This window comes from Nannospalax galili, unplaced genomic scaffold (assembly GCF_000622305.1).
Source record: "Nannospalax galili isolate Female #2095 unplaced genomic scaffold, S.galili_v1.0 scaffold225, whole genome shotgun sequence".
In the NCBI taxonomy this organism is placed as follows: Eukaryota; Metazoa; Chordata; class Mammalia; order Rodentia; family Spalacidae; genus Nannospalax; species Nannospalax galili.
This window is the reverse complement of record NW_008352653.1, coordinates 388,760-413,177: the sequence shown is the minus strand read 5'-3', so window position 1 is coordinate 413,177 and position 24,418 is coordinate 388,760. Positions and strand designations below refer to the sequence as shown.

General features: G+C 37.8%; 1 protein-coding gene across 2 annotated transcripts in view; it reads right to left on the bottom strand.

Annotated features, from left to right (window-relative positions):
- Fam120c (family with sequence similarity 120C) overlaps positions 1-24,418 on the bottom strand; it is a 144,169-nt gene that overhangs the window by 51,440 nt on the left and 68,311 nt on the right. The window contains exons 5-10 of one of the 2 annotated variants that reach the window (XM_029554362.1): positions 14,053-14,152; positions 13,131-13,207; positions 12,398-12,675; positions 11,462-11,582; positions 10,136-10,307; positions 3,023-3,272 (exon numbers count right to left, since the gene is read on the bottom strand). In XM_029554362.1, coding sequence (XP_029410222.1) covers positions 3,023-3,272; positions 10,136-10,307; positions 11,462-11,582; positions 12,398-12,675; positions 13,131-13,207; positions 14,053-14,152 — 998 coding nt within the window. Of the gene's footprint in view, positions 1-3,022; positions 3,273-10,135; positions 10,308-11,461; positions 11,736-12,397; positions 12,676-13,130; positions 13,208-14,052; positions 14,153-24,418 lie in introns of both variants that reach the window. The other variant, XM_008849683.3, reaches the window with a different exon arrangement.

Here is a 24,418-nt window from a genome sequence, read left to right as displayed (position 1 = left end):
AGATGCTAGGAACTGAAACTTGGTCCTCTGCAAGAGCAGCCAGTGCTCTTAAATGCTGAGCCATGTCTCCTGTCCCATAAGGACATACTTTAAAAATCTATATTTGCCAGGTGTGATGGCACATGTCTTTAATCCTATCACTCAGGAGGCAGAGGCAGGGGGATCTCTGTGAGTTCCAGGTCAGTTTGGTCTATATAGCTAGTTCCATGTCAGCCTGGTCTACATAAGGAGACTCTGTCTCAAAAACAAACAAACAAACAAACATTGAAACAAAAACCCCTATATTCTATTAACTTGGAAAATATTTTTAAAAAGATGAATTTTAAGGTATATGTGATTTGCCAAAGTTAAACCAAGATAAGATAAAAACTTAAATAGATCTATAACAAGCAATGAAATTGAAACAGAAAGAAAAAAAATCTGACTTAAAAAAAATCCTGGCCCAGATGTATACACCGAAGAATTCTACCAGACCTTTAGAGAATTAAATTTTGCTGCTCTTGTTTTAACAATGCTGGGGATTGAACCTCGGGCCTCAAACATGCTAAGCATGTGCTTTACCACTGAGCTGCATTACCAACCTCTAATGAGGAACTAAAACTAATGCTTTTCAAATTGTTCCATGAAACAGAAAAGTAAGGAATACTTCCACATTGTTTTTATGAAGTCAATATTATGGTAGTACCAAAACCAGATGAAAATACATACAAATAGTTTATAGACAAATCTCCCTGATGAACATAGATGTAATTATTGTTACCCGTTTTGTAGACCGAGATGCCAGAAATACACAGTGGAGTAAAGATAGCATCTTCAATAAATGGTGCTGGTAAAACTGGGTATCTACACATAGAAGAATGAAACGAGATCTTAGTCTCTCTCCCTGCACAAAAATCAACTCCAAATGGAACAAAAGCCCCAACATATGACCTAAAACTCTGAAACTGTTAGAGGAAAAAGGATAAACACTTCAAGATACAGGCATAGCTAAGGACTTCCTAAATAGGACCATAGTAGCAGAAGAAATAAGGCCAACAATCAAAAATGGGATCTCATGAAATTAAAAACCATCTGTACAACAAAGAAAGCAGTTAATTGTGTAAAGAGACAGCCTATAGATGGGGAAAATCTTTGTCAGCTTTACATCTGACAGAGGATTAATATCCAACACAAAGAAAGTAAAAAGCTAAAAAGTAAAGAACACCACCAACCTAATAAAAAAAAATGGGTTAAGGAATGGACATTGACAGTTCTTTTATAAAAAACATTTTATTTTTATTTTACAAGTATGAGTGCATTGCCTGCATATGTGTAAGTGCACCTGTGTTGCCCTCGGAGGTCAGAAGGGGATGTTGGATTCCCCTGAAAGTGGAGTTACAGACAGTTGTTAGCTGTCATGTAGGTGCTGGGAATTGAACCTGGGTTCTCTGCAAGAGCAACCAGTGCTCTGAACTGCTGAGACATTTCTCCAGCCCCTGACAGTTTTTAAAAGAATAATAATGGCCAATACATATTTAAAATGTTCAACATCCTTAGTCATTGTAGAAATGCAAATTGGAACTACATTGAGATTATATCTCACTCAAGTCATAATGTTATCATTAAGAAAACAAGTAACAACAAATGCTGGCAAGGAAGTAGAGAAAGGGGAACCCTTATTCATCATTAGTCTGAAGAATATAAACTGGTGCAGTAATTATGAAAATCAGTGTGGAGGGAATCTCAAAAAGCTAGAAACAGAACTACTATATGAAACAACTATACCACTCCTGGGCATATACCCAAAGGACCATATCCTATAATTGAGATACTTGCTCATCCAAGTTCATTACTGCTCTTTTCATAATAACAAGGAAGAGGATTCAGCCCAGATGTCCTTCAACATAGGAATGGATACTGAAAATGTGGTATATATACACAATGGTATTTCATTAAGCTATAAAGAAAAATGAAATTTCATAATTTGCAGGTAAATGGATAGAACTAGAAAGTATTACATTAAGTGAGGTAGCCCATGGAGAGAAAGAGTAGCATTCCATGTTTCTCTCATATGCAGATCCCAGTTGCTAATTTTTATACATGTGTATATAGTGAATGTGTATCAGGCCAAGATACTAGAAAGGGGTCCATGAAAGGGGAGAAAAACAGACTTTAAGGGGAGTAGAATACATATGAAATGAAAATGGAAGGGATAATATAGAAAGGAAGGCTAATCAGAGAGGAAGGGCAGGGAGATGCAAGAGAAGAGTGAGGGAGCAGAACAACTAAAGCAAAGGATGCATGAAAAGCCAGAAGGAAACTTGATAATGGGTAAGCTAATAATAATAAATAAAAAAGATTGAGAATAACAAAAACCAAAGTCAAACCAAATAAATAAAGGGTCACACATGCACTGATAATGACGCAGGGTCATAAACCAAGACTATCCATAGAACAATCATTGCTAATATTTCTGAAGGCTAAGCCAAACACAAAACAAAAATCTTTCGACCTTAAAGATAAGAGCCAGGGGTGGTGGATGACTATAAGGAAACAGTTTTCCATGCTTCTGGAAACGCTCATATGAACTTATAGCAATGGTGACAGCATACACAAGACCTGTGCAAACTCAATCATACAAAAACCCAGCATAGAATTGGAGAAATGGGCTGGAAGGCCCCAGCCCTAGCCGAGGAACTATTAGCAACTGACCACTGCTGAGTGAGAGAGAGCCGGTCTTCTTTAAGGGAATGATGCTAGATAGGCTGAACAGGCTCCAGTGGATGAACTCACATCTGGGGACACAAACTTGACTTGATAGGCCTTAACATATATGACAGAATGCATGAAATCTAGTGGTGGGGGATATGAGGAGGTGCAGATAGGAGGGGATGGGGTCTAAATATAATTAAGATGTAATGCATGAACTGAACAAAAATTAATAAATTTTAAAAAGTCTTTCTACCTTGAAATGCTATTTTAAAAAAAAGACTTAAACAAAATGTCAAGAAAGTCAAAAGGAGAGCCCTGTCACAAAGCTTACCGGAGTACACAACACATAAGCAGCAGATGTGTGGGCACATTAGCTGGATTGAGCATACTGGGTGTGTCTGACTTCATGCAGGCCAGGAAAGCACGCATCCTTCTGTTCTTGTCCTCAACTGCTTTTCCTAACCAGAGTTTCTTGAGGTTTGGGCACGTCCATTCCCGAAATGTGAGTGCAGATACCAATTCAGGAGTTTGAGGTGATTTCCCTTTATAGGCAGACCACTCTTTAAGGATCACAGAAGGAACTGAAAAAATAGAAATTAAGGAAAAATGGCTCTAAAGAATCTGATCATTTCTGTAGCTACCCCAAATTCACAGGATCTATTACATTTCAAAATTAAAAAATTTTTGCCACTGTAATTTTTTTTGGTCTTTTTTGAGGCAGGTCTCCCTGGCCTGGAACTCGCTGTGTAGAGCAGGCTGGCCTTGAATGCACAGAGATCTGCCTGCCTCTGCTTCCCTAGTGCTGGGATTAAAAGCATGCGCCACCATGCCAGCAAACCCATTTATAATCTTAGCAACATAAAAAATTGAAGCAGGCTGTCCACTGGAGCCCAGGAATTGGAGGAGAGATTGGGCAACACAGTGAAACTGTTCCCAAATTCCCTTTGGTGTGGGCCCATCCACTAAAGCATGGTTAACCTATCCCTAACATCATAGCCTTAAAGAAAACTGACTTTCTCTCCTAGCAGTTATCAATTGCCAATAGTTCCTCAGCCAGGGCTGGGTATCTTACCCACTGCCCCACTTTTATACTGTGATTTTGTATGGCCCGAGCTTATGTGGAACTTGTGTATCCTCTTATCATTTCTGTGAGTTCATATGAGTAACTGCTCAGCTGTCTGGAAAGCTATGGCTCCTCGTGGTCATTGAAAACCTCTGGCTCTTAGAATCTTTCTGCCTCCTCTTCCACAATTATCCCTGAACTTTGAGGCAGAGGTTTTATTTAGATGTCCTTTACAGGGATAAATACTCTTTGGTCTCTTGTTCTCTGCACATTGGTCAGTTGTGGGTTTCTGTGTTAATCACCACCTGCTGCATAAGGACGCGTCTCTGGTGAGGGCTGAGAGATCCATTAATTCTCTGTCAGAGATAGAGTTGGTAAAGAATATTTTTTGCCGTTCTGTAGGTTGCCTCTTCACTCTAGTGATAATGTCCTTTGCTATACAGAAGCCTTTTAATCCCATTAGGTCCCATTTGTTAATTGCTGGATGAAATGCCCATGCTATAGGAATCCTGTACAGAAAGTCTTTTTCTGTGCCTGTAAGTTCCAGTGTATTCTCTACATTCTCTTCTATTAGTATCTTAGTATGTAGTCCAGGCTGGCATTGATCTCTCAGTACTCCTGATACAGGCTAACATTTTAAGAATTTTCCCACCTACACTGTCTTACTCTGTTTGGGCTGCTACAGCAAAGGACCATAGACTGGAAGGCTTATACACAACAGTTATTTCTTTTATTTCTAAAGAAAAGAGTCTTAGACCAAAGAGCAGCTGGATACAGCTGGTAAGGACCTGCCTCCTGGTCCTTACAAGACAGGTGTCTTCTCATTGCATCTTCACAGCACATGGTAGGAAGGACCTGCTTCATGGTCCTTACAGGACAGGTGTCTTCTCATTGCATCTTCACATGGCAGAGAGAAGAGAAAGCTCTCTAGTGATCTTTTTATAAAGACACTAATCCTATTTATGAAGTTTCTAACCAATGATCTGATCATCTTCCAAAAGTCATACCTTCTACAACCAACATACTGAGGGTTTAGGATTTCAACATATGAATGTGTTGGGTATGAGAAAAGACAAACATTTAATCCATAACATATACTGACTGATCTAGGATGTCCTCATATACATGCTCTTATAAAAGATTAGTCTAGAGTGTTGTATTTTTTATTTTTTGAGACAGGGTCTCACTGTGTAGCCTTATCTAACATAGAACTTACTATATAGACGAGGCTGGCCTTGAACTCACAAAGATCCATCTGCCTCTGCCTCCTCAGTGCTGGGATTAAAGGCATGTTCCACCATGTCTGGCTGGAGTATTGTTTTAATATATTGTCTTTACCTATCTGGTTTTAATATCAAAGTAATTCTGGCTTTATAGATGAGTTGGGAAATGTCCTCTCCTATTTTCTGGAAAAATTGTTTAGAATTGATGTTCATTCTTTTTTAAACAGTTTATAGATGTCTTCAATGATTACATTTTTGGAAATATTAAATTTCATCAATATTTAATAGGTTATTCAATCAGTTATGTTACATTAGGTAAATTATGGTAGTTGCATTGGATTATTTATCTAAGTTATCAAATTTATGTGTCGGGTTACTTATAGCACCCCCTACAATCCTTTGGATGTCTGTGAATTCTGTGGTGATATCCCATGTTTCATTATCTAGTCATTTTATATCTACTCTCTTCTTGTCAATTTTTCTGTTCTTTCCAAAGTGTTAGGTTTTTGTTTCATTGATTTTTCTCTACCATTTTTTTCTAATTTTAATAACTCTGCTCTTGTCTTTATTATTTCTTCCCTTTGGTTTGCTTTAGGTTCAATTTTCAACCCTACTCCTCATCTCTTGAGATAAAAATTGAGATTACTGATTATAGAATTTTCTTCTTTTCTGAATAGTGCTACACATTTCTCTTGCAGCAATTAATTGGCTCCATCTCACAAATTTCAATATGTTGTAGACAGCTCCCAACTTACACTAGTCAAACTTACAATTTTTATTACATTTTAATTTATTTATTTGCATGTGGTGGTAGGGAGCAGAGAACAACTTGCAGGAGTCAGTTCTTTCTTTCTGCCATGTGGGTCCCAGGGATTGAACTTAGGTTGTTGGACTTGGTGGCAAGCCTTTCTTTTTTATACCACTCTGAGGAGCCATCTTGCCAGCTCAAACTTACAATGTTTTTACTTTATGATGACACAAAAATGGCATCTATTTCACTGTGTCCCACTAAAAGAGTGTACTCTTTGATATGCAGAGTACTTTCCTGCACTGCTAAGCAGCGACAATGAACCACTGCTTGCAGTGAGTCACATTTCGCTAGGAGAAACAAGCAATAGTCTACAGTTACTAAGATGTGTTCACTAGGATACGTAGACTAAATGCATTTTCAACTTTGGATACTTTTAAGCAATCAGCTTATCACGAAATAACCCTATCATAAGTTGAGGGACATACCATTTTTTATTTTCATTCAGTTCAATGTATTTCATTCCCTTGAGACTTCTTCACTGACCCATGGGTTACACAGAGGTGCTTTGTTATTTTTCAAATACCGACTGATTTTCTTAACTTTCTATTATTAATTTCCAATTAGATTCCATAGTGGTCTGAGAATATACTTACTCTTACGATTTTAAATCTATTAAACTTACTGAGGTTTGCTTTATGGCTAAGGATATGATTTATCATGGCATATGCCTTATATAAAGTCATGAAAAGAATGTGCATTACGTTCCTGCTGTGTGTTCTCTAAGAGTTTACTATTCATTGATTGTAGCGTTGAGTTTTACTTCCCTCCCTCCCTTTCTTTCTTCAATTACATAATGTCTCTTTGTGTTACTGACAATACTGTTTTCTGATATAGCAACTATATGTGATATTAAAAGCGTAATTCTTGCTTTCTTTGATTAATACTTTTATAGTATATCATTTTCTATCCTTTCATATTCAATTTACCAATATCATTTATATATGAAATGCAGCTTTTAAGATAGTTGGGCCTTCCTGTTCATCAAGTCTGTCAATTTCTGCATTTTAATTAGTATGGTAAGACTATATACATTTAATGCTATTATTGAGATATTAGAGATTAAGTTTATAATTTCAGTTTTGTTACTGTTCTGTTTTCTGTTGCTTTGCCCTATTGTCATTCCCTTACTATGTATTACCTAAATTCACTTTAGAATCCCATTTTTATTTATCTATAATAGTGCTTTTGAGTGTTTCTCTGCATATCTTCTTTTGAACAGGTGCAATTCAACCCAGGACCTTATGCATGGTAAGCATATGCTCTACCAAGGATCTATACTCTCAGCCACATTAACTATGCAATATAATACCTATAATATGCATTTAAAAGATATATAAAGAGATCACATGGATGTAGCTCCGTGGCAGAGTACATGCTTAGCATTCAAGAATCAAATCTCCAGCACTAACAATAAATAAACAAATAAATTTATTTTATTTGGCTTTGGTGGTGCACACTTTTAATCTCACCACTCAGGCAGATCTCTGTAAGACAGAGGCCAGCCTGGTTTACATAGGGAGTTCCAGGACACCTGGGGCTACAAAGAGACCCTGTCTCAAAACACCAAGAACTAAAATATATCATACTAGTAGGTATTGACATCTTACCAGTTCAAGTGAAGTGAGGCTACTTTACTCTCCTCCATTTATAATTATCTAAGATATCTTCTCTTTTAGAGAAGTTACACTTATGCCTCAGCCTGCATGTAGATGTCAGAGGACAATTTATAGGAGTCAGTTCTCTCCTTCCACCATGAAGATTCTGCAGATAAGATTCAGGTTGCCAGGATTGGCAGCAGGCATCTTTACCCACTGAGCCAACTTTCTAGCCCTAAAATATCTTCTCTACATATATTAAAGGAGTGTTATAGTTTTTGTTTCAGTGAAACACAATTTACAAACACTAAGGAAGACAATCTATTGTGTTTACCAATATCTTTGTTCTTTCCACTGTTTTTTTCTTTAATATTCCAAGATTCTTTCATTTATCATTCTTTTCCTGTATGAACTCCCTTTAGTTTTTCTTTTGTGGATAGATCTGCTTGTGAAAAATTATCATAGTTCTCGTTATCTGAAAATGTCATGATCTTCCTTCATTACTTACTGAAGGATCTTCTTACTTGATAATGATTTGAGCTGATAATTCTTTTCTTTCAGTACTTGAAAATGGTTTGTTGTTTCCTTCTGGATCTTAAGGCTTCTGATGAGAGATCACCTATTACTTATATTATTTTTCTCTTATTAAGTAAGGCATCATACAAAGGAATGGCATTCATTATTGGACTTTTGCACACATTACACTCTGCTTAGAGTCTGATGATACAAATATTAGATCTTTTCTAATAGTCCTACAGGCCCTTATTTTTTTCAGACTATTTTCTGTTATTCAGACTGGGTAATTTATATTGTTCTATCTTCAAGTTACATGATTCCCTTCACTGTTGTGCCCTTTAACTTATCTTTGAGTATTTTATTTTGTTGTTTATTTATTGAAATAGGTTCTCATATAATTCAGGCTGGTCTTGAAGGTAGCCCAGGATGACCTTGGATTCCTGATTCCTCTGCCTCCATCACTCAAGTGCTGCAATGACAGGCACGCACCATCTGGCCTGCATGTATTTCATTTTGGATACTTTGATTCTTAATTTCATTTGGTCCTTCTTTAAATATTGTTTCTTTTTCAATTAAAAAATTATTCATTATTTGTGTGTGACAGTGCATGTGTGTGTGGGTATGTATATACCATAGCATGGATGTAAAGATCAGAGGACAACTCTCAGGAGTCAGTTCTCTCATTCCACCATGGATTCCAGAGATTGAACCCAAGTCATCAGATTTGTGAAGAAAGAACTTTTACCAGCTGAGGCATCTCACCAGCCCTAAATATTCTGCTTATTATTTTTTTGGCTTTTTACAGTCAATTTGTTTCAAGTATGCCTATAATTATTTGTTACAAAAATTTTTATAGCCGGTGTGGTGGCACATGCCTTTAATCTCAGCACTCGGGAGGCACAGGCAGGAGAATCTCTGTGAGTTCGAGGCCAGCCTGGTCTACATGGTGAGTTCCAGGCCAGCTGGGGCTGCAGGGAGACCCTGTCTCAAAAAAACCCGAAAAAATTGTGAGGGTTGCTTTGCAATTCCTCGCCAATTGTTATCTTTGTGTTCATTTTCTTTTTAGTCTGTTCGAGAAGTGAATTTTAAACTTTCTTAGCTCTTAGTATGTTGAGGAATTTTCAGTTTAAGCCCAAATATTTGAGTATTAATTTAAAAAATTCTAGATATTATTTAAATCTTGCATTTTTATCAAGCATTTTTCTGGCACACCAGCAGGTAATGGAGAACACCCGCTTCTGTCAAGTGGAAGCCAAAGTTATGGCTCCTCATGTGACCCTGCCTGACAGTTCCTCAGCAGCAGCAGGTGAAATGCTTCATTACAGCCTGGTAAGGGAGAAAATATAGGATATTCATTAAGGCCTTTGCTGATGGGGATGAGTTTTTACCTAAAATTTTCTATGATCCTAGGTTGGTCCTTCTTCCAGAGAAAACAGGTATGTGATGGTGGGGGCAGTAATTGGTCTGCAATGGTGGAAACTCTCAACTGCCAGTCAAATTGTCTCACATCCAGTCTGTGATGCACGAGACAAAAAGAAAACCTAGAGAACTCACTATTTTATCATTCCTTGGGTTCCAAGGTTGCCAGACAGTTTCTACTTTCTCTAGTATCTTGCGTTCTTTTTTTTCATATATAGTATCCTGGAATATTAGTTATATTTAGAAAGAAAAAAAGGAAAAGTATACCTAATCTACTTTACCTTCCTGGAAGCAGAAATCTAAAGTATTCTTTTGAATATATTAATTTGACTAAGTCACTCTGTAGTTTAAAACATCCAAGCCTACCATTCCTCTTTTAAGTAATACAAATTCTGCATGGAGTTCATGACTGCATGGAGTTTATAACTGTGTATTTCCTATACCAATGTGCAATTTGGTGAATGATGCATTGTCTTTTAAAAAATATTTTTATTAGTTTTTATTTTATGTGTATGAGTGTATTGCCTGCATGTATGTAAGTGCACCCGTGTCATACAATGTCCAAAGAAATCAGAAGCAGGCATTGGATCCCCCGGAACTGGAGTTATAGACAGTTGTTAGCTGCCATGTGGATGCTGGGAATCAAACCTGGGTCCTCTGCAAGAGCAGCCAGTGCTCTTAACTACTGACCCATTTCTCCAGCCTCATGATACATTATCTTAAGGACTGCTCTAAAGCCTAAAGTATGGTGTGCTCACATACATTTTTTTTCTGTGCTAAGTGTTCAGAGAACTGTCAAGGCTAGAGTAATAGTTACCTTCCATAGGTAACCGTCGTCGTATGGCCAGACGTTCCATTTTCCGTTGTGTCTCTGCCAGACTAAAAAGAACTCCATATACATATTGACGAGCTGACCGGAACAGGAGAGTAGCTGGAGGCAGCTCCATGTTACACTCATCCTCGATACATACGGGAATTTTAATCTCACCCTAATAGGAGAATGGTCCAGGAAAAAGAAGAAAATTAGTTCCTTCAACTTCAAAGTTTGGAATGGAGCTGAAAAGAACAAATAATCAATTGTAGCCTCTAGAGTCTAAACACTAAATTTTCTATTTGTATTTAGAGAGACTTTCAGATTAGAAGGAAGCTGTAATCAGCTGAGTTGACTGCTGCCATCTTTTTTTAACTTAAATTTTTTTTTATTTATTATTTTTATTTTGTGTGTATGCGTGTATTGCCTGCATGTGCACCCGTGTCGTGCAATGCCCACGGAGGTCAGAAGAGGCTGTCGGATCCCCTGGGACTGGAGTTATGGACAGTTGTTAGCTGCCATGTGGGTGCTGGGATTCGAACCTGGGTCTTCTGCAAGAACAACCAGTGTTCTTAACTGCTGAGCCATCTCTCCAGCCCCCAACTATAGCCATCTTATAAGGTATATTTCACTTTTAAAATCCTAGATCTGATTGACTATGGTTGAATTCACATTAGCCATTTTGTTGGGGATAATCTCTTTGGTAAGACCAGAGGAGGGGAACAGGTATGCAGAAGTAGAGGAAGAGATAGAACAGAGCTTCTTCTTAGACCGTGCCTATTTTCAGAACCACAGTATATCAATTTGGTACATTATTTACTTGAAAATCTTACAGTTATACTTGTCTCTTAGAGGCCTCATTTACTACATAGTCCTCCTATTTCTTGCTAACCTTTCCCCTTCTGAGGCCCTTAATATAAGGAAGGGCACAAACATATATATATATTGTATCTCAAGAGATAAAATGATCAATGGACTGGGAATATAGCTTAGTGGTAGAGTGATTGCCTAGCATGTGTGAAACTCTAGGTTCAATACCCAGGACAGCTCCCCCCAACCCCCCCAAAATATGAATTATCAGACTTTTCTTTGGTAACTTGGTAATTTACACTGTTATTGCACAGAGCCAGGTGTGATGGTGCATGCCTTTAATCCCAGCACTTGGGAGACAGAGGGCAGGTCTGTCTATGAGGTCAAGGCCAGTCTGGTCTACATAGCAAGTTCCAGGCCAGCCAGAGCTACATAGAGACTGTGTCTCACAACAAAACAAAACAACAAACAAATAAAAATACTGTAAAGAGCAGGGATGAAAGTACAGATGTGCTTTCTCACCTTAGTAAGGACATGGTAGATATATGGATACATAAGACCCCTTCGGTGTCTGTGTTCAGCAACCCGTAAGACTTCTGGAGCTACTGGAGGTAAGGGTGGAATGGTGATGTCCATGTGGTTCCTTGTAGACATAGATAACAGAGATGGGATGTGAGGTTCACCATCGCCTAAGCTGGTTTCTGAAACTCCAGCATCAGCAGGCTGTACCCAAGACCCTCTGTCACCATTGGGATCTTCCCATCCAGGCTGCTGTTGGAGTGCTTCTGTGATGTGACTAAAAAATTCAGAAACAGCGTAGGATAGAAAAGGGAGGTTGATAAAGATTTCTACTCAAGATGTCTAGTCTGATCGCAAGGATTCTCACAAACCCTCTGTTGGTCAGGACACTGGGTTAGGAATGGACCTGACAACTTTCCTCTCAGTAGTCATCACTGTCCTCCTTGCTTCTTTCATCTGATACAGACCAAAGTAATCAAAAGTCATGGAAGTCACTCTGGATCCTTTATACCTTGAAGATAACATGTTTAGAATCTACCCACAGTCTAAGAAAATAATTACATATTATAATCTCAAAGTAGCTCCGTTTCCGAGGAATAATCTCTTAGAGGAACACCCTAAAAACAAATGAGCTACTTTAAGAAACCCATCTTAGTTACTAAGCAATATAGATGACTACTCAACTGTTCCAATAGAATGCTCTATGAATTCTTTTCTTCTTTTTACCTTCAATCTATGCTCTCAAACTGAGAAATGATAGTTGTGTATGTAGCATATTCCTATCAGGGTTTCCTAACCAACTGCCTTTCCTCTTGGATATCTGAAAATTACCACCTTTACAAAGCCAAAGGGCAAAGAGTAATAGAAAGACGTCAAGAATATACAGTTCCCACATTCCTTCTGTAGTCTCTTGTTCTGGATATTTATATAGATACTTACTCAGAACTGGCTCCATTTGGCTCATCACCATCAGAGGAAGAGGAGTGGGAAGAATCTGGTCCCAAAGGAGGTGAAGTTTTAGAAGTCAGGTAGTTAGGAAACTGGGATGTAGAAGAGTCATAAGAAACAGCCCAATTGGCAAAGGGGCTGTCCTGCAGCATGGGGTCTTCAGAAAAAGCATGGGATTCTCCCAGACTATGGGAGAAGAGAAGAGATGATTTGGGTCCCATTGGAAATGGTGGTGGATATTTCATTTTCTGGGGTACCTGGCGAGAAAACTAAAGGAGAAAAATAGACAGAAAAGATATTTAACATTTTATCAGGCTCCAAGATGGTTTCCTAAGGAAGCTGTGATATTGTAGATGATATCCACAGTAGGAACTGTTGAGATACAAAGTACCTACTGAAAATATAAAGAAATAATTCTAACAGTGATGTCTGAACAGAATTTACCAGTGATAGGACAATGAACCAAATTAAATGTCTTAGAAATATTCTGTGCCATTAGCTAGCCTATATTAACAATGTCCTAGTGGTTACTAATTTGGATGGTATCTTCAAATAGGTCTCTAGCCTCAAGGCAGAAAGTGATAATGGGTATATGGCCTACACAATCTAGTAACACTGAGTCATCCTAACGTTTCAACTCAGATTATAATAATCAAGAATGAACCTAAGTCTAATGCTAGCAAAGGATCTCAAGCCTTTTAATGAATATGCAATAAACACTCACCATTGGCTTTCCAGCAGAAATGGTGCCCATTTGATTTCGTGGAAGAGGAGGATTTCCAAGTCGATTATTTCGAAAGCCTGAAGCCAAGAGAAAGTACTATATTTTAGTCAATACTACTAATTGTACCATATTTATTACATCCTGCTATGCCATCATCACATTTTAAAGACCTGTTATTATAAAGCTATAACTTATAGGCTGAGGATGTGGAACAGTGGTAGACACTTGCCTAGCAGGATTAGATCCCCAGCACCACATGAAAAAAGATACAATGGTACATGCCATTCCATGTTTTTGTTCTCTGTAGGATTCTCTTACAGTGTCAGCCATCCTCAAGTGACTAAGGTAGGCCCATAAGCCTGAGATTACATAAAGGTGTGTTCACAAGCTGTTCCTTAGATAGCACATTCAATATTAATTCCTCTGCCCTTAGTTCTCAGTTCACTTTCATGTGCCTGCCAGATTTATAGTGGCAACAATCAATCCTAGCCTTTCCACCAAGAAAGTAAAGGGTATAAAGGTTTTGTGGTCAAATAATACCTGCTTGGTGTAATATTGGTGGAATGAATAAATGGCACACCAGGAATCTTTTATAAACAATTTCATCTGATAACAACCCCTAAATAATAGGTATTATTAGTCATGTCTCACACAAATGTGAAGTGACAAGCTCACACACTGGTAAGTAGCACAAGTAGAATTCAGAATTAGGCTTCATGCCAAAGACAAAACTATTTTACACACACTAGGCTGGAATGAGTGTTAGTATTAAAAGCCCAAGCTAAGGAAATGCCATTATTCCCCACATATAAATGTGAAAAGGGAAGGTACAGGCCCAAACGAATGATTCCACTCTGGCCCTAAGGGACTAACTCAGTTTCCTTTACGAACAAGAAAGCTTAATGTCAGCTAGAAACCTTACCTAGAAAGGAGGGACCCACAGGCAGCGAAGAGAGTTTGTTTGTGACTGAGTAGTACTCAACTGCTTTCTTGAATCGTTCTATTTTGTCTTCTGTCCTAGACTGGATGTTGGAACATCAGATTTTCAGAAGAAGAAACATGACAGTGTCTTTTTCATACAATTTATACATTGGGAGTTAAAATAATATCAGAAATCAAATAAAGAAACCCAAGAGAGCAAATTTCTGTTTTACATAAAAGATTTAGGTAGGAAGAAAGCATTACGGAACATAAAATCTAGAATACTGATGGGCATGGTGGTCTTTAATCCCAGCACTCAGGAAGCAGAGGCAGGTGGATCTCTATGAGTTTGAGGCCAGCCTGATCTACATAGTCAGTTCCAGGCCCATCTCAAAAGAAAATCTAGAATGCTTCAAAAGAATCTGTTTTGTGTTATTCTAAAATAACAGTATTTAGAAAAATTATATGAGGGTAGGGGGATCACACAGTATGACCATCCAAAGATATTTTAGTGTTTCATTACAATATTTAAATGTTTTTGAACACGCTCAATTTTTATAAATTTTAAATTTGTAGTATTGAATATAATGTAAATACTTTGTACAATACTGAGGGAATAGTGAAAAATGTACACACTCAGTATAGATGCAATTTCTCCTCCCATCCTCCCTCCTCCCTGCCCATATTTTCCTGCTGTAACCTTCCTCCCCCAGTAATTCCCCCTACTCCTATCACATCTCATATGTTCTTTTCTGTGCCTGGCCCCTTGACTTATAACATCCTTTTTCCTGTCTCATGGACCCCTTTCTAGTTTTCTGACTTATAATCACCCTTACTCCCAGTAAAATACATATATTTAACTTTCTGAAGCTAGAATCCCCAAATGAAGGGCGAACATTTGGTATTTTTGTTTCTGAGCATGAGATACCTCACTTAATACAGTATTTTCCAGCTCCATCTATTTTTCTGCAAATTTCATTTTTCTTTTCAAAATATTTTATTTATTAATTTTATTTTCTATGTTATGAGTGTATTGCCTGCATCTGTGTAAATGCACCTGTGTTGTGCAATGGCTGCGGAGGTCAGAAGAGGGCGTTGTATCCTTTGGAATTAGAGTTACAGATGGTTGTTAGCTGCCATGTGGGTGCTGGGAATCGAACCTGGGTCCCCTGCAAGAGCAGAGAGTGTTATTATCCGCTGAGCCATCTCTCCAGGCCCAATTTCATTCTTCTTTACAGTTGAAAAATTCTATTGTATGTACGTACCACATTTTTAGTACCCATTCATTTGCTGATATACATGTTAGGCCGATTTCATTTCTTTGCTTTTCTGAAGAAAGCCACAATAAACACAGATGAATCTATCAAAAAGATCACATAATTTCTGTTCTTTAAGTCTATTAATATGGTATATTACATTTATTGAAGTGTATATGTTGAACCACCTTGCATCCCCAGGATACAACATATGATCTTCTTAAAGTGTTCTTCAATTTGATTTGTGAGCATTTTCATGAGAATTTCTTGTGTTTATGTTCATCAGGGATATTAGTCTGCAGTTTTGTGGGGTTTTTCCCCCATGTCTTTATCCATTTTTGGTATCATGATTATATTAAATTCATAGAAAGAATTTGCTAGTTCCTTCACTTTCTATTTTGTGGTACAGTTTAAGAAGTGTTGGTATTAGATCCTGCTTGAAAGCTTGGTAGAATTCAGCAGCCAATCCATCTGGCCTTGGGCTTTTCTTTGTGAGAAGACTTTTATTACTGCTTCAATCTCATTGCTTATTACAGATCTGTTAGATTGTTTAGATATCTTCTGGATTTAATTGTCACATGTAATCTGCATTTAGAAATGTATTCTTCTTTTTTGCAGCTTATTGGAATATAATTTTTCAAAGTTTCCCCTGATAATCTGGATTCATTAGAATCTGTTGCTACTATTCCACCTTCATCTCTAATTTTATTAATTTGGGTCTTCTATGTCTTTCTTTTGTTTAGTTTGGCTAGAGATTGGTCAACCTTATTCATATTTTTAAAATATAGTTTCCTTTCTTAAAGTACTTATTGATGTATGTGGGAAGGGAGCATGTGCATAATGTAGTATATGTACAGAGTCTAGGTGACAACCTTTGAGAATCAGCTCTTTCATTCCACTCTGGGTTCTGGACATCTAACTCAGGTCATCAGGCTTTCATGGCAAGTGCTATTACCCACTGAGCCATCATGCCATTTCTTCTTAATCTTTTCTTATTTTATTTATTATTTTTTAATTTTATGGGTATTTGTGTACTGCCTGCATGTAGGTAAGCGCACCCGTGTCGTGCAATGCCCACAGAGGACAGAAGAGGCTGTCGGATCCCCTGGAACTGGAGTTACAGACAGTTGTTAGCTGCCATGTGGGTGCTGGGATTCGAACCTGGGTCTTCTGCAAGAGCAGTCAGTGTTCTTAACCGCTGAGCCATGTTTCCAGCCCTGGACAATAGTTTCTTATATCCTAATATACTGGTCATCTGCCATGCTAAGTATATACAGTCTGTTTAATAATGTATATCTCTATAGTTGGTACTCTATGTATAACATTTTACCCCAATGTATACTACTAATCTATTGGTGTTTGAATGGCTCACTATTTTATTATTATAAATACATAATACTCAGATTATACTTTAGAAAACCACTATATAAACAAAATTCTTAGTTCAAAAGGTATGAACATTAAAACCAAAACCATTTAAATATACAAAACCATAATATGGCACCATTACATATACACCAGAATGACTAAATTTAAAGACCATCAACATTAACACTGGCAAGAATATGGGATAACTGAAACTTTATCACATTGGTGGCAGGACTGTATATTAGTATAGTTTGGAATATAGGTTAGCAGTTTATTACAAAATCAAACACATTTGGGCTGGAGAGATGGCTCAGCGGTTAAGAGCACTGACTGCTCTCGCAGAAGACCTGGGTTCAATTCCCAGCATTCACATGTCAGCTAACAACTGTCCTAACTCCAGTTCCAGGGGATCCAATACCCTCTTCTGACCTCCATGGGCACACAAGTGCACTTACATACATGCAAGCAATATACTCATACACATAAAATACAAATAATAAACAAAATATTTTTTAAAAAAATCAAACACACCAGGTGTGGTGGCACACACCTTTAATCCCAGCACTCAGAGGCAGAGGCAAGCAGATCTCTGTGAGCTGAAGGCCAGCCTGGTCTACATAGTAGGTTCCAGGCCAACTGGGGCTACAGGGAGACCCAGTCTCCAAAAAGACCAAAAACAAAAAACAAAAACAAAAAACAAAAAAAAAAAACACATTTTACCAAATGGTACTGCAATCCCTATCCAAGAGAAATAAGTGCATGTATCTATCAAAAGACACAAACAAAACTACTGACAACTTTATTCATAATATTCCCAAACTGGACACTCAAATGTACATCTATAGAAAAATGGATAACCTATGGTAACATCATAAAATGGAATATTATACAATGATAAAAAGAGGAAAAGTAATTACTAGGTATAGCTTTGCATGCCTTTGATCCCTACATTCAGAAAGGAGGCAGGTGGATCTCTGTGAGAAGGAGGCTAGCTGGGGCTACAGAGAGACCCTGCCTCAAAAAACAAAACAACACAAAAAGAAAATAATAATTATACATAGTAATATGAATACATTTCAAAGATATACTTTGAATAAAAGAAGATACTACAGAGCACATACAAAATTCAAGTACAAACAAAACTCATCTTTGGCAGTAGAAGTAAAAATTATTGGGCTGAGGCTACCAATGTAGCTCAGTGGTAGAACACTTGCCCAGCATGTGAGAAGTCCTGAGTTTGGTCCCTATCACCATGCACCCTACCAAAAGAAAGGAAAGAAATTGTAAACTATGATTTTTCTCTCTGTGAAGAGGAAAGATAAAGAAGTGGATTTGACTTATCAAGTCTTTTCCAATGTTACTTTAAAATATTCTTGAATATACTTTTAATACCTTCATAATATATCAAATGTAATATAAAATATTTTTAAAAGGACTTAACATGTATGGTGGAATACATGAGGTCTGGTGGCAGGGGGTGGGGACATGGATGAGGGAGGTGGTCTAACCAAAGATTAAAGGGGTCAATATAATTTTTAAGAGTCCATGTGTATAGCTAAAGGCTACAAAACAAGAAAGAATGTGAGACAGGATATGCCTTCCTTTGAGTTGTTGGCAAGGGTGGCCCAAGAGACTCCCAGACAGTAACCCAGCATAGAACTGAGAAAATGAACAGCAGGCCCCGATCTTATCTAGAGGAATATTGGCAACTGACTGCTGCTAGATGAGGAAGAGCTGATCTTCCTAAAACAAGGAACTCTAGATAGGCTGACTAGATTCAGCAGCTGGACAAGCACTGGGGAACAGCTGGGGGCACCAACAACACAGTGGACAGTAACAGGGATGACAGAGTATATGGGCCCCAATGGTGCAGGGGAGGGTATGTGAGGATGCTATTTGGGATGCAGGTATAAAGATGAATAAGACTGTTTGAGAAGTGTGGGTATATAGATGAATAAGATTGTTTGGGATGCTCTGTATGAAATACATATACAAGCCCAACAAATTTTTTAAAATGAGCTATATTTGAGGAAGTAGCATAAAAATTTGCTTCATGTTAATTAGTAGAGGTGAAAAACATTACCATTGAAATCTACCTGATGACTTTATATCCATGTTCAGGTGCCAAGGATTTCAGAAAGTAACAGACTGTGACTAGTAATAACAGATACATAGAAATTAGAGACACATGTGCAAGCATCTAAGCGTTGCATTAAAAATGAGTTTTTCTGTATGAAACAGTACATTTTAAAATGAAATGGAGATCTTTTTTAAAGGTTAAAACCTCATTCAATTTTATGTCTTATAGGGTTTTTACTGAGTTCAATATTGTATAACTATTTATTCAACTGTGAAACTAAAAATTTACAGCCAATTTTGAAAGAAATGCATCTTTGCTCTGGAAACTATTATTGACTATGATAATGCTGTAATGAAATGCTTCTTCTAAACATGTGGTTATTAAATAAATAATTAAAAGGAAAAAAAAGAACAGATGGCCACAGGCTGAAGAGGATATGTCAAGTGAGCCAGGTTGGCAGTGCTAGTGGAGAGTGAGGTGACTATAGACAGCAGCTTGCATCACATATTTCAAAAGGCTAGAAGCAAGAATTCTGAATGTTTGCACTATGAAGAACTGATGCCTGAGGAGATGTCTGAGGTTTAAGTAAACCTTATACAATGTGTACCTTTCATAAGTCCCATGTTTTTATGTATGTGTTAAATTTGTGGAAAACAAAGTAAAGTTTCAAAATATGAAAAAAAAAAGAAAGGGGAAGGCACACGAATTAGAAAAGAAAGAAAGAAAACTGCCCCATTCAAAGAGATAACCACCTGCACCAAAATCCCAGGAAGTCTATCAAAAAACTTCCTACAACTAATAAGTGAGTATAGAAAGGTTCAAATTTAGGGCTGGAGAGATGGCTCAGTGGTTAAAAGCAGTCCCTGTTCTTGGAGCGGACCCAGGTTCAGTTACTAGCACCCATATTGGATCTTATAACCATCTGTTACTCCAGTTCCAGGAGATTCGAAACAGTCTCCTGGTATCCACAGTTATTGCACACATGGGTGAATTTACATACATGCAGGCAAAACGTTCATATGTAAAAAATATGAGTTAATTAATTAATTAAGAAGGAAAGGTCCTTGCCTTTCCTTGCGAGGTGTGGTTGGGCATGCCTTTAGCTCCAGCAGTCAGGAGACAGAGGTAGGCAGATCTCTGTGAGATCAAGGCCAGCCTGATCTACACAACATGGGGCTACAGGGAAACACTGTCTCAAAAAAACGGTCCAGGGCACAAAATCAATGCACAAAAATCAACAATATTTCATTAGAAATTAGAAATTAAAATGAATAAAACAGTATTCTTTACATATATGAAACAAATACTTGAGTATAAATACTAAAAATCATGAACAGAGTCTGAGGGTGTGGTTCAGTAGTAGAGTACTTGCCTAACACGCACAAGGTCCTGATTTCAAGATCCAGAACCACAAGACAAAAAGGAGAAGCATAAAAATAAATTTTGGGTTTTTAAAAATTATTTTTATTTTATGTGTATGAGTGTATTGCCTACATGTATATGAGTGCACCCGTGTCTCGCAATGCCGCAGAGGTCAGAAGAGGGCTTGGGATTCCCCTGGAACTGGAGTTAAGGACGGTTTGTAGCTGCCATGTGGGTGCTGGGAATCGAACCCAGGTGCTCTGCAAGAGCAATCAGCGCTCTTAACCACTGAGCCATCTCTCCAGCCCCCACAAAAATCAATTTTGAAAACACATGCAGGGCTTGAACACTTAAAAACTATGAAATATTTAGAAGAGGAAAAAAAATCAAAGAAGGCACAAATAAGATGGGTTTGCCATATTATGGGATTCAAATACTCACAACTGAGCCCAACCCTGTACAGGCCTGTAATCCCAGCTACTTAGCATGCTGAGACAGGAGGATTATGAGTTCAAGGCCAACCTGTGCATCATAATGAGAGGGCTGAGGCTATAAGTGCATGATAGCCCACTTGCACAGCATGTACAAGGCCTTAGGTTTAGTCACTAGTACTTGAAAAGAAAAATCAGAACTAAAAAGTCAACAAATTCATGTGTATATGTAACATAATTCCAACCAAAATCCAAATAGGATTTCTTTTTTTTTTTTTTTTTTGGTAGATGTCAACAATATCTTTTGTGAAGCCAAAAGAGCTCACAAAGACAAAAATAAAACTGAAATTTAAGGAATCACTACCCCAACTTCAAGACAACAGAGAGCTACAGTAATCAAGACAGTGTACTACTGGTTGAAATAACAGACACATCCATCATCAGAAAAAAAGGTCCAGAAAAATACCCATTCAAATACAGTCAAATTGATTTGGGGTAAAAATACAAAGGCAATTAAAAGGAGAAAAGATAGTCCTTCAACAAACTGTGTTCAGAAATATAAATAACCACATGTAAAAACAACAAAACAAAACCCAAACCTAATACTTTATATACAAATGAACTAAAGATATAAATGTAAAATATACATTTAACTCTTTTTTTTAAAGAGAGGCTTAGAGAGATAGCTCAGTCAGTGAAGTGCTTGCCTTGTAAGCATGAGGACCTGAATTTGATCCTCTAAACCAAAAAAAAAAAAAAAGCCACTAGGTGTGATGGCAAATGCCTGTAAACTCAGTCCCTAGGCGAAGTGGAGACAGGAGGATCCCTGGAGCTTGCTGGCCAGCCAGTCTAGCAGAATTGGTAAGCTTCAGGCTAATGAGAGGTTCTGACTTAAAGGTGGTAGATGGCTTTGCTGAGGATAACATCTAAGGTTGTCCTGTGGCCTGTACACATGTGCACATGTGTACACACACACACACACACACACACACATACACACACACACACACACAATTCCAGGGGTGCGGGCATGGTGCACATGCCTTTAATCTTAGTATTTGGGAGATGGACCGATCTTTGTAAGTTTGAGCCCAGCCTAATCTACATAGTAAGCTCCAGGCCAGTTAGGTCTAGGTAGTGAGACCCTGTCTCAAAACAAACAAAACAAAACAAAACAAAGCAAAAGTGGCTGGAGAGACAGCTCAGTGGTTAAGGGTGCATACTGCTCTTGTAGAGGACCCAAGTGTGATTCCTAGCCCTTGTCTTGGGCAGCTCACAGCCATCTGTAATTCCAACTCCATGGGACCTGACACCTCTGGCCTCTATGGGAACACTCAAGAAGAGTATCTGTTCTGACACAGAATCACACATACACATGATTAAAAATAATAAAATAATTTAAAAAATAAAGCAAAAAACTGCAGGGGGCTAGGATTATGGCTCAGTGATAAAGTGCCTACTGCAAAACCATGAAGAATAGGGTTTCAATTCATATACTCACATAAAAAACAAAACAGGTATCATTGTATGTGTCTGTAACCTTACTGTAGGGATAGACACATCCATAGATCTGGCTGTCCAGGCAGTCTAGCCAATCAGTGAGTCCCAGGATCAATGGAAATCTCTCTCAAAAATTAAGGTGGAAAGTGATCAAAGAAGACAACTGACATTGATCTCTGCCCTTCAAAGACTAGCACACATACAGGTACAAGCAACGGCATGCACATGTGCATACATGTGTGCACGCACATACACGCCAAACAAAAGAGAAGGTAGGCATGGTGGCACATGCCTCTAATCCCATCAACACACACCAAGACCCTCTCTCAAAACAGAAAACAAAAACAAAAAGGTCAGTGAAAAACTGCTTATCTCTGATGAGCAAGACACTAGGATCCATCCTCAGCATTGCAGAAAAAAAGTGAAAAAAAGAAAACAAGATTATCATGCATATTTCTAGAAAATATTTTTAGACAAGACACCAAAAAGCCTGATCCATAAAAGGTAAAAGTTGATGAAAATTTAAATTTTTGCTCTGTAAAATATGCTAGTAGCATAATTAAAAGACAAGCTAAAGACCAAATACCTGACAAAGACTCATACACAGAATATACACAGAATTCTTCAAACTTATAGTGAAAAAGGAACAAAGTTTTTAGTGATGGGAAATACAATAAACTATATTTGGAAGCTTATTTTTCAAGAGGAAAGAGAAAAAAGATTTCAACAAAATTAAGGGCTAATTAAGACCCTAAGAAAGGAATCTTAAAATCAGGGAGGCTGTATGCTTGCTGTGTAAAACTTATTCCACTGACGATAGACAGGAAACAAACCCTGCACTGGGCTTGTATTTTTGCCTATAGTCTAAGTTTCCATTAAGGATCACTAATCTACAACAAAACACTTCACAACTGCATACCTTCCCATAGTCCCCTGGTGTAGGGGGAAAAAAATAACTTATAGCCTTAAATCTCAGTAAAGTAGTCCCTAAAGTAATCTTGACCATTTTCTTAGCTGTTCCAAAGTCACTGAGCTCTGTAAAGAATGCAGATACTGAAACCCATTTTTAAAAAGGGCAAGATTCACTCATGGGTAGACCAGTCACTAAAGAGGATAAATGGACAGTAAGTAGAAGAAAAAAAAAGTTCATTATGTAGCCATGCATGATAATACATGCCTGAAACCTCATCACTCAGGAGGCAGAGGTAGAGATATCAATGCAAGTTTAACGCCAGTTTTGGATCAACCAAAGTTCACTCTGAGTCATTTGTAAAAACTATGATAAGAACTGTGGGTACAGCTGTGTGGAAGAGGACTTGCCTAGCAAGACAAGACATTATTAAAAATAAATAAATTAGGGGTTGGAGAGATGGCTCCACAGTTAAGAGCACAGGCTGCTCTTACAGAAGACCAGGGCTCAGTTCCCAGCATCCACATGGCAGCTAACAACCACCAGTAACTTCAGTTCCAGGGAATCCAATGCCTTCTTCTGGCCTCCATGAGCATTGTACAACACAGGTGCACTTACGTATATTCAGGCAAAAACACTCATACATATAAAGTTAAAATAAATAAATTTCACGTATATACATTCAAGCAAATACATACATATGAAGTTAAAATAAATAAATAAATTTCTTAAATTAAAAATAAAGAAATTGGGCTGGGTGTTGTGACACATGCCTTTAATCCGGGCACTTGGGAGGCAGAGGCAAGTGGATTTCTATGAGTTTGAGGCCAGCCTGGTCTACGTAGTGAGTTAAAGGCCACTAGGGGCTACATAGTGAGACCATCTCTCAAAAAGTCAAAACAAAACAAAAAAAAAATACAGCAACAACAAAACTTCCCAACAAAACCCAAACAAACAAACAAAAATAAATAAATAAATAAATTAGAATTAGTTGAGATGGTGCTTGCCATCAAGTCTGAACACCAGAGTTGGATTCCTGGATCTCATACGGTAGAAGGAAATAACATTCCAGAAAGATTTCCTCGGACCTCCACATGAGCTCTACGGCATGTGTGCAAATACACATACAGCCCCCACACCCTAAATAAATATTAACAAATTAGAAATTAAAAATATTGATCTAAATAAATAAATTAGAATTAGTTGAGATGGTGCTTGCCATCAAGTCTGAACACCAGAGTTGGATTCCTGGATCTCATACGGTAGAAGGAAATAACATTCCAGAAAGATTTCCTCGGACCTCCACATGAGCTCTACGGCATGTGTGCAAATACACATACAGCCCCCACACCCTAAATAAATATTAACAAATTAGAAATTAAAAATATTGATCAAGACTCCCATCCTCAGACCTCTTGGGGTAAGTCTATAGCGCAGCCCTCCACGTTTTGACTCCACAA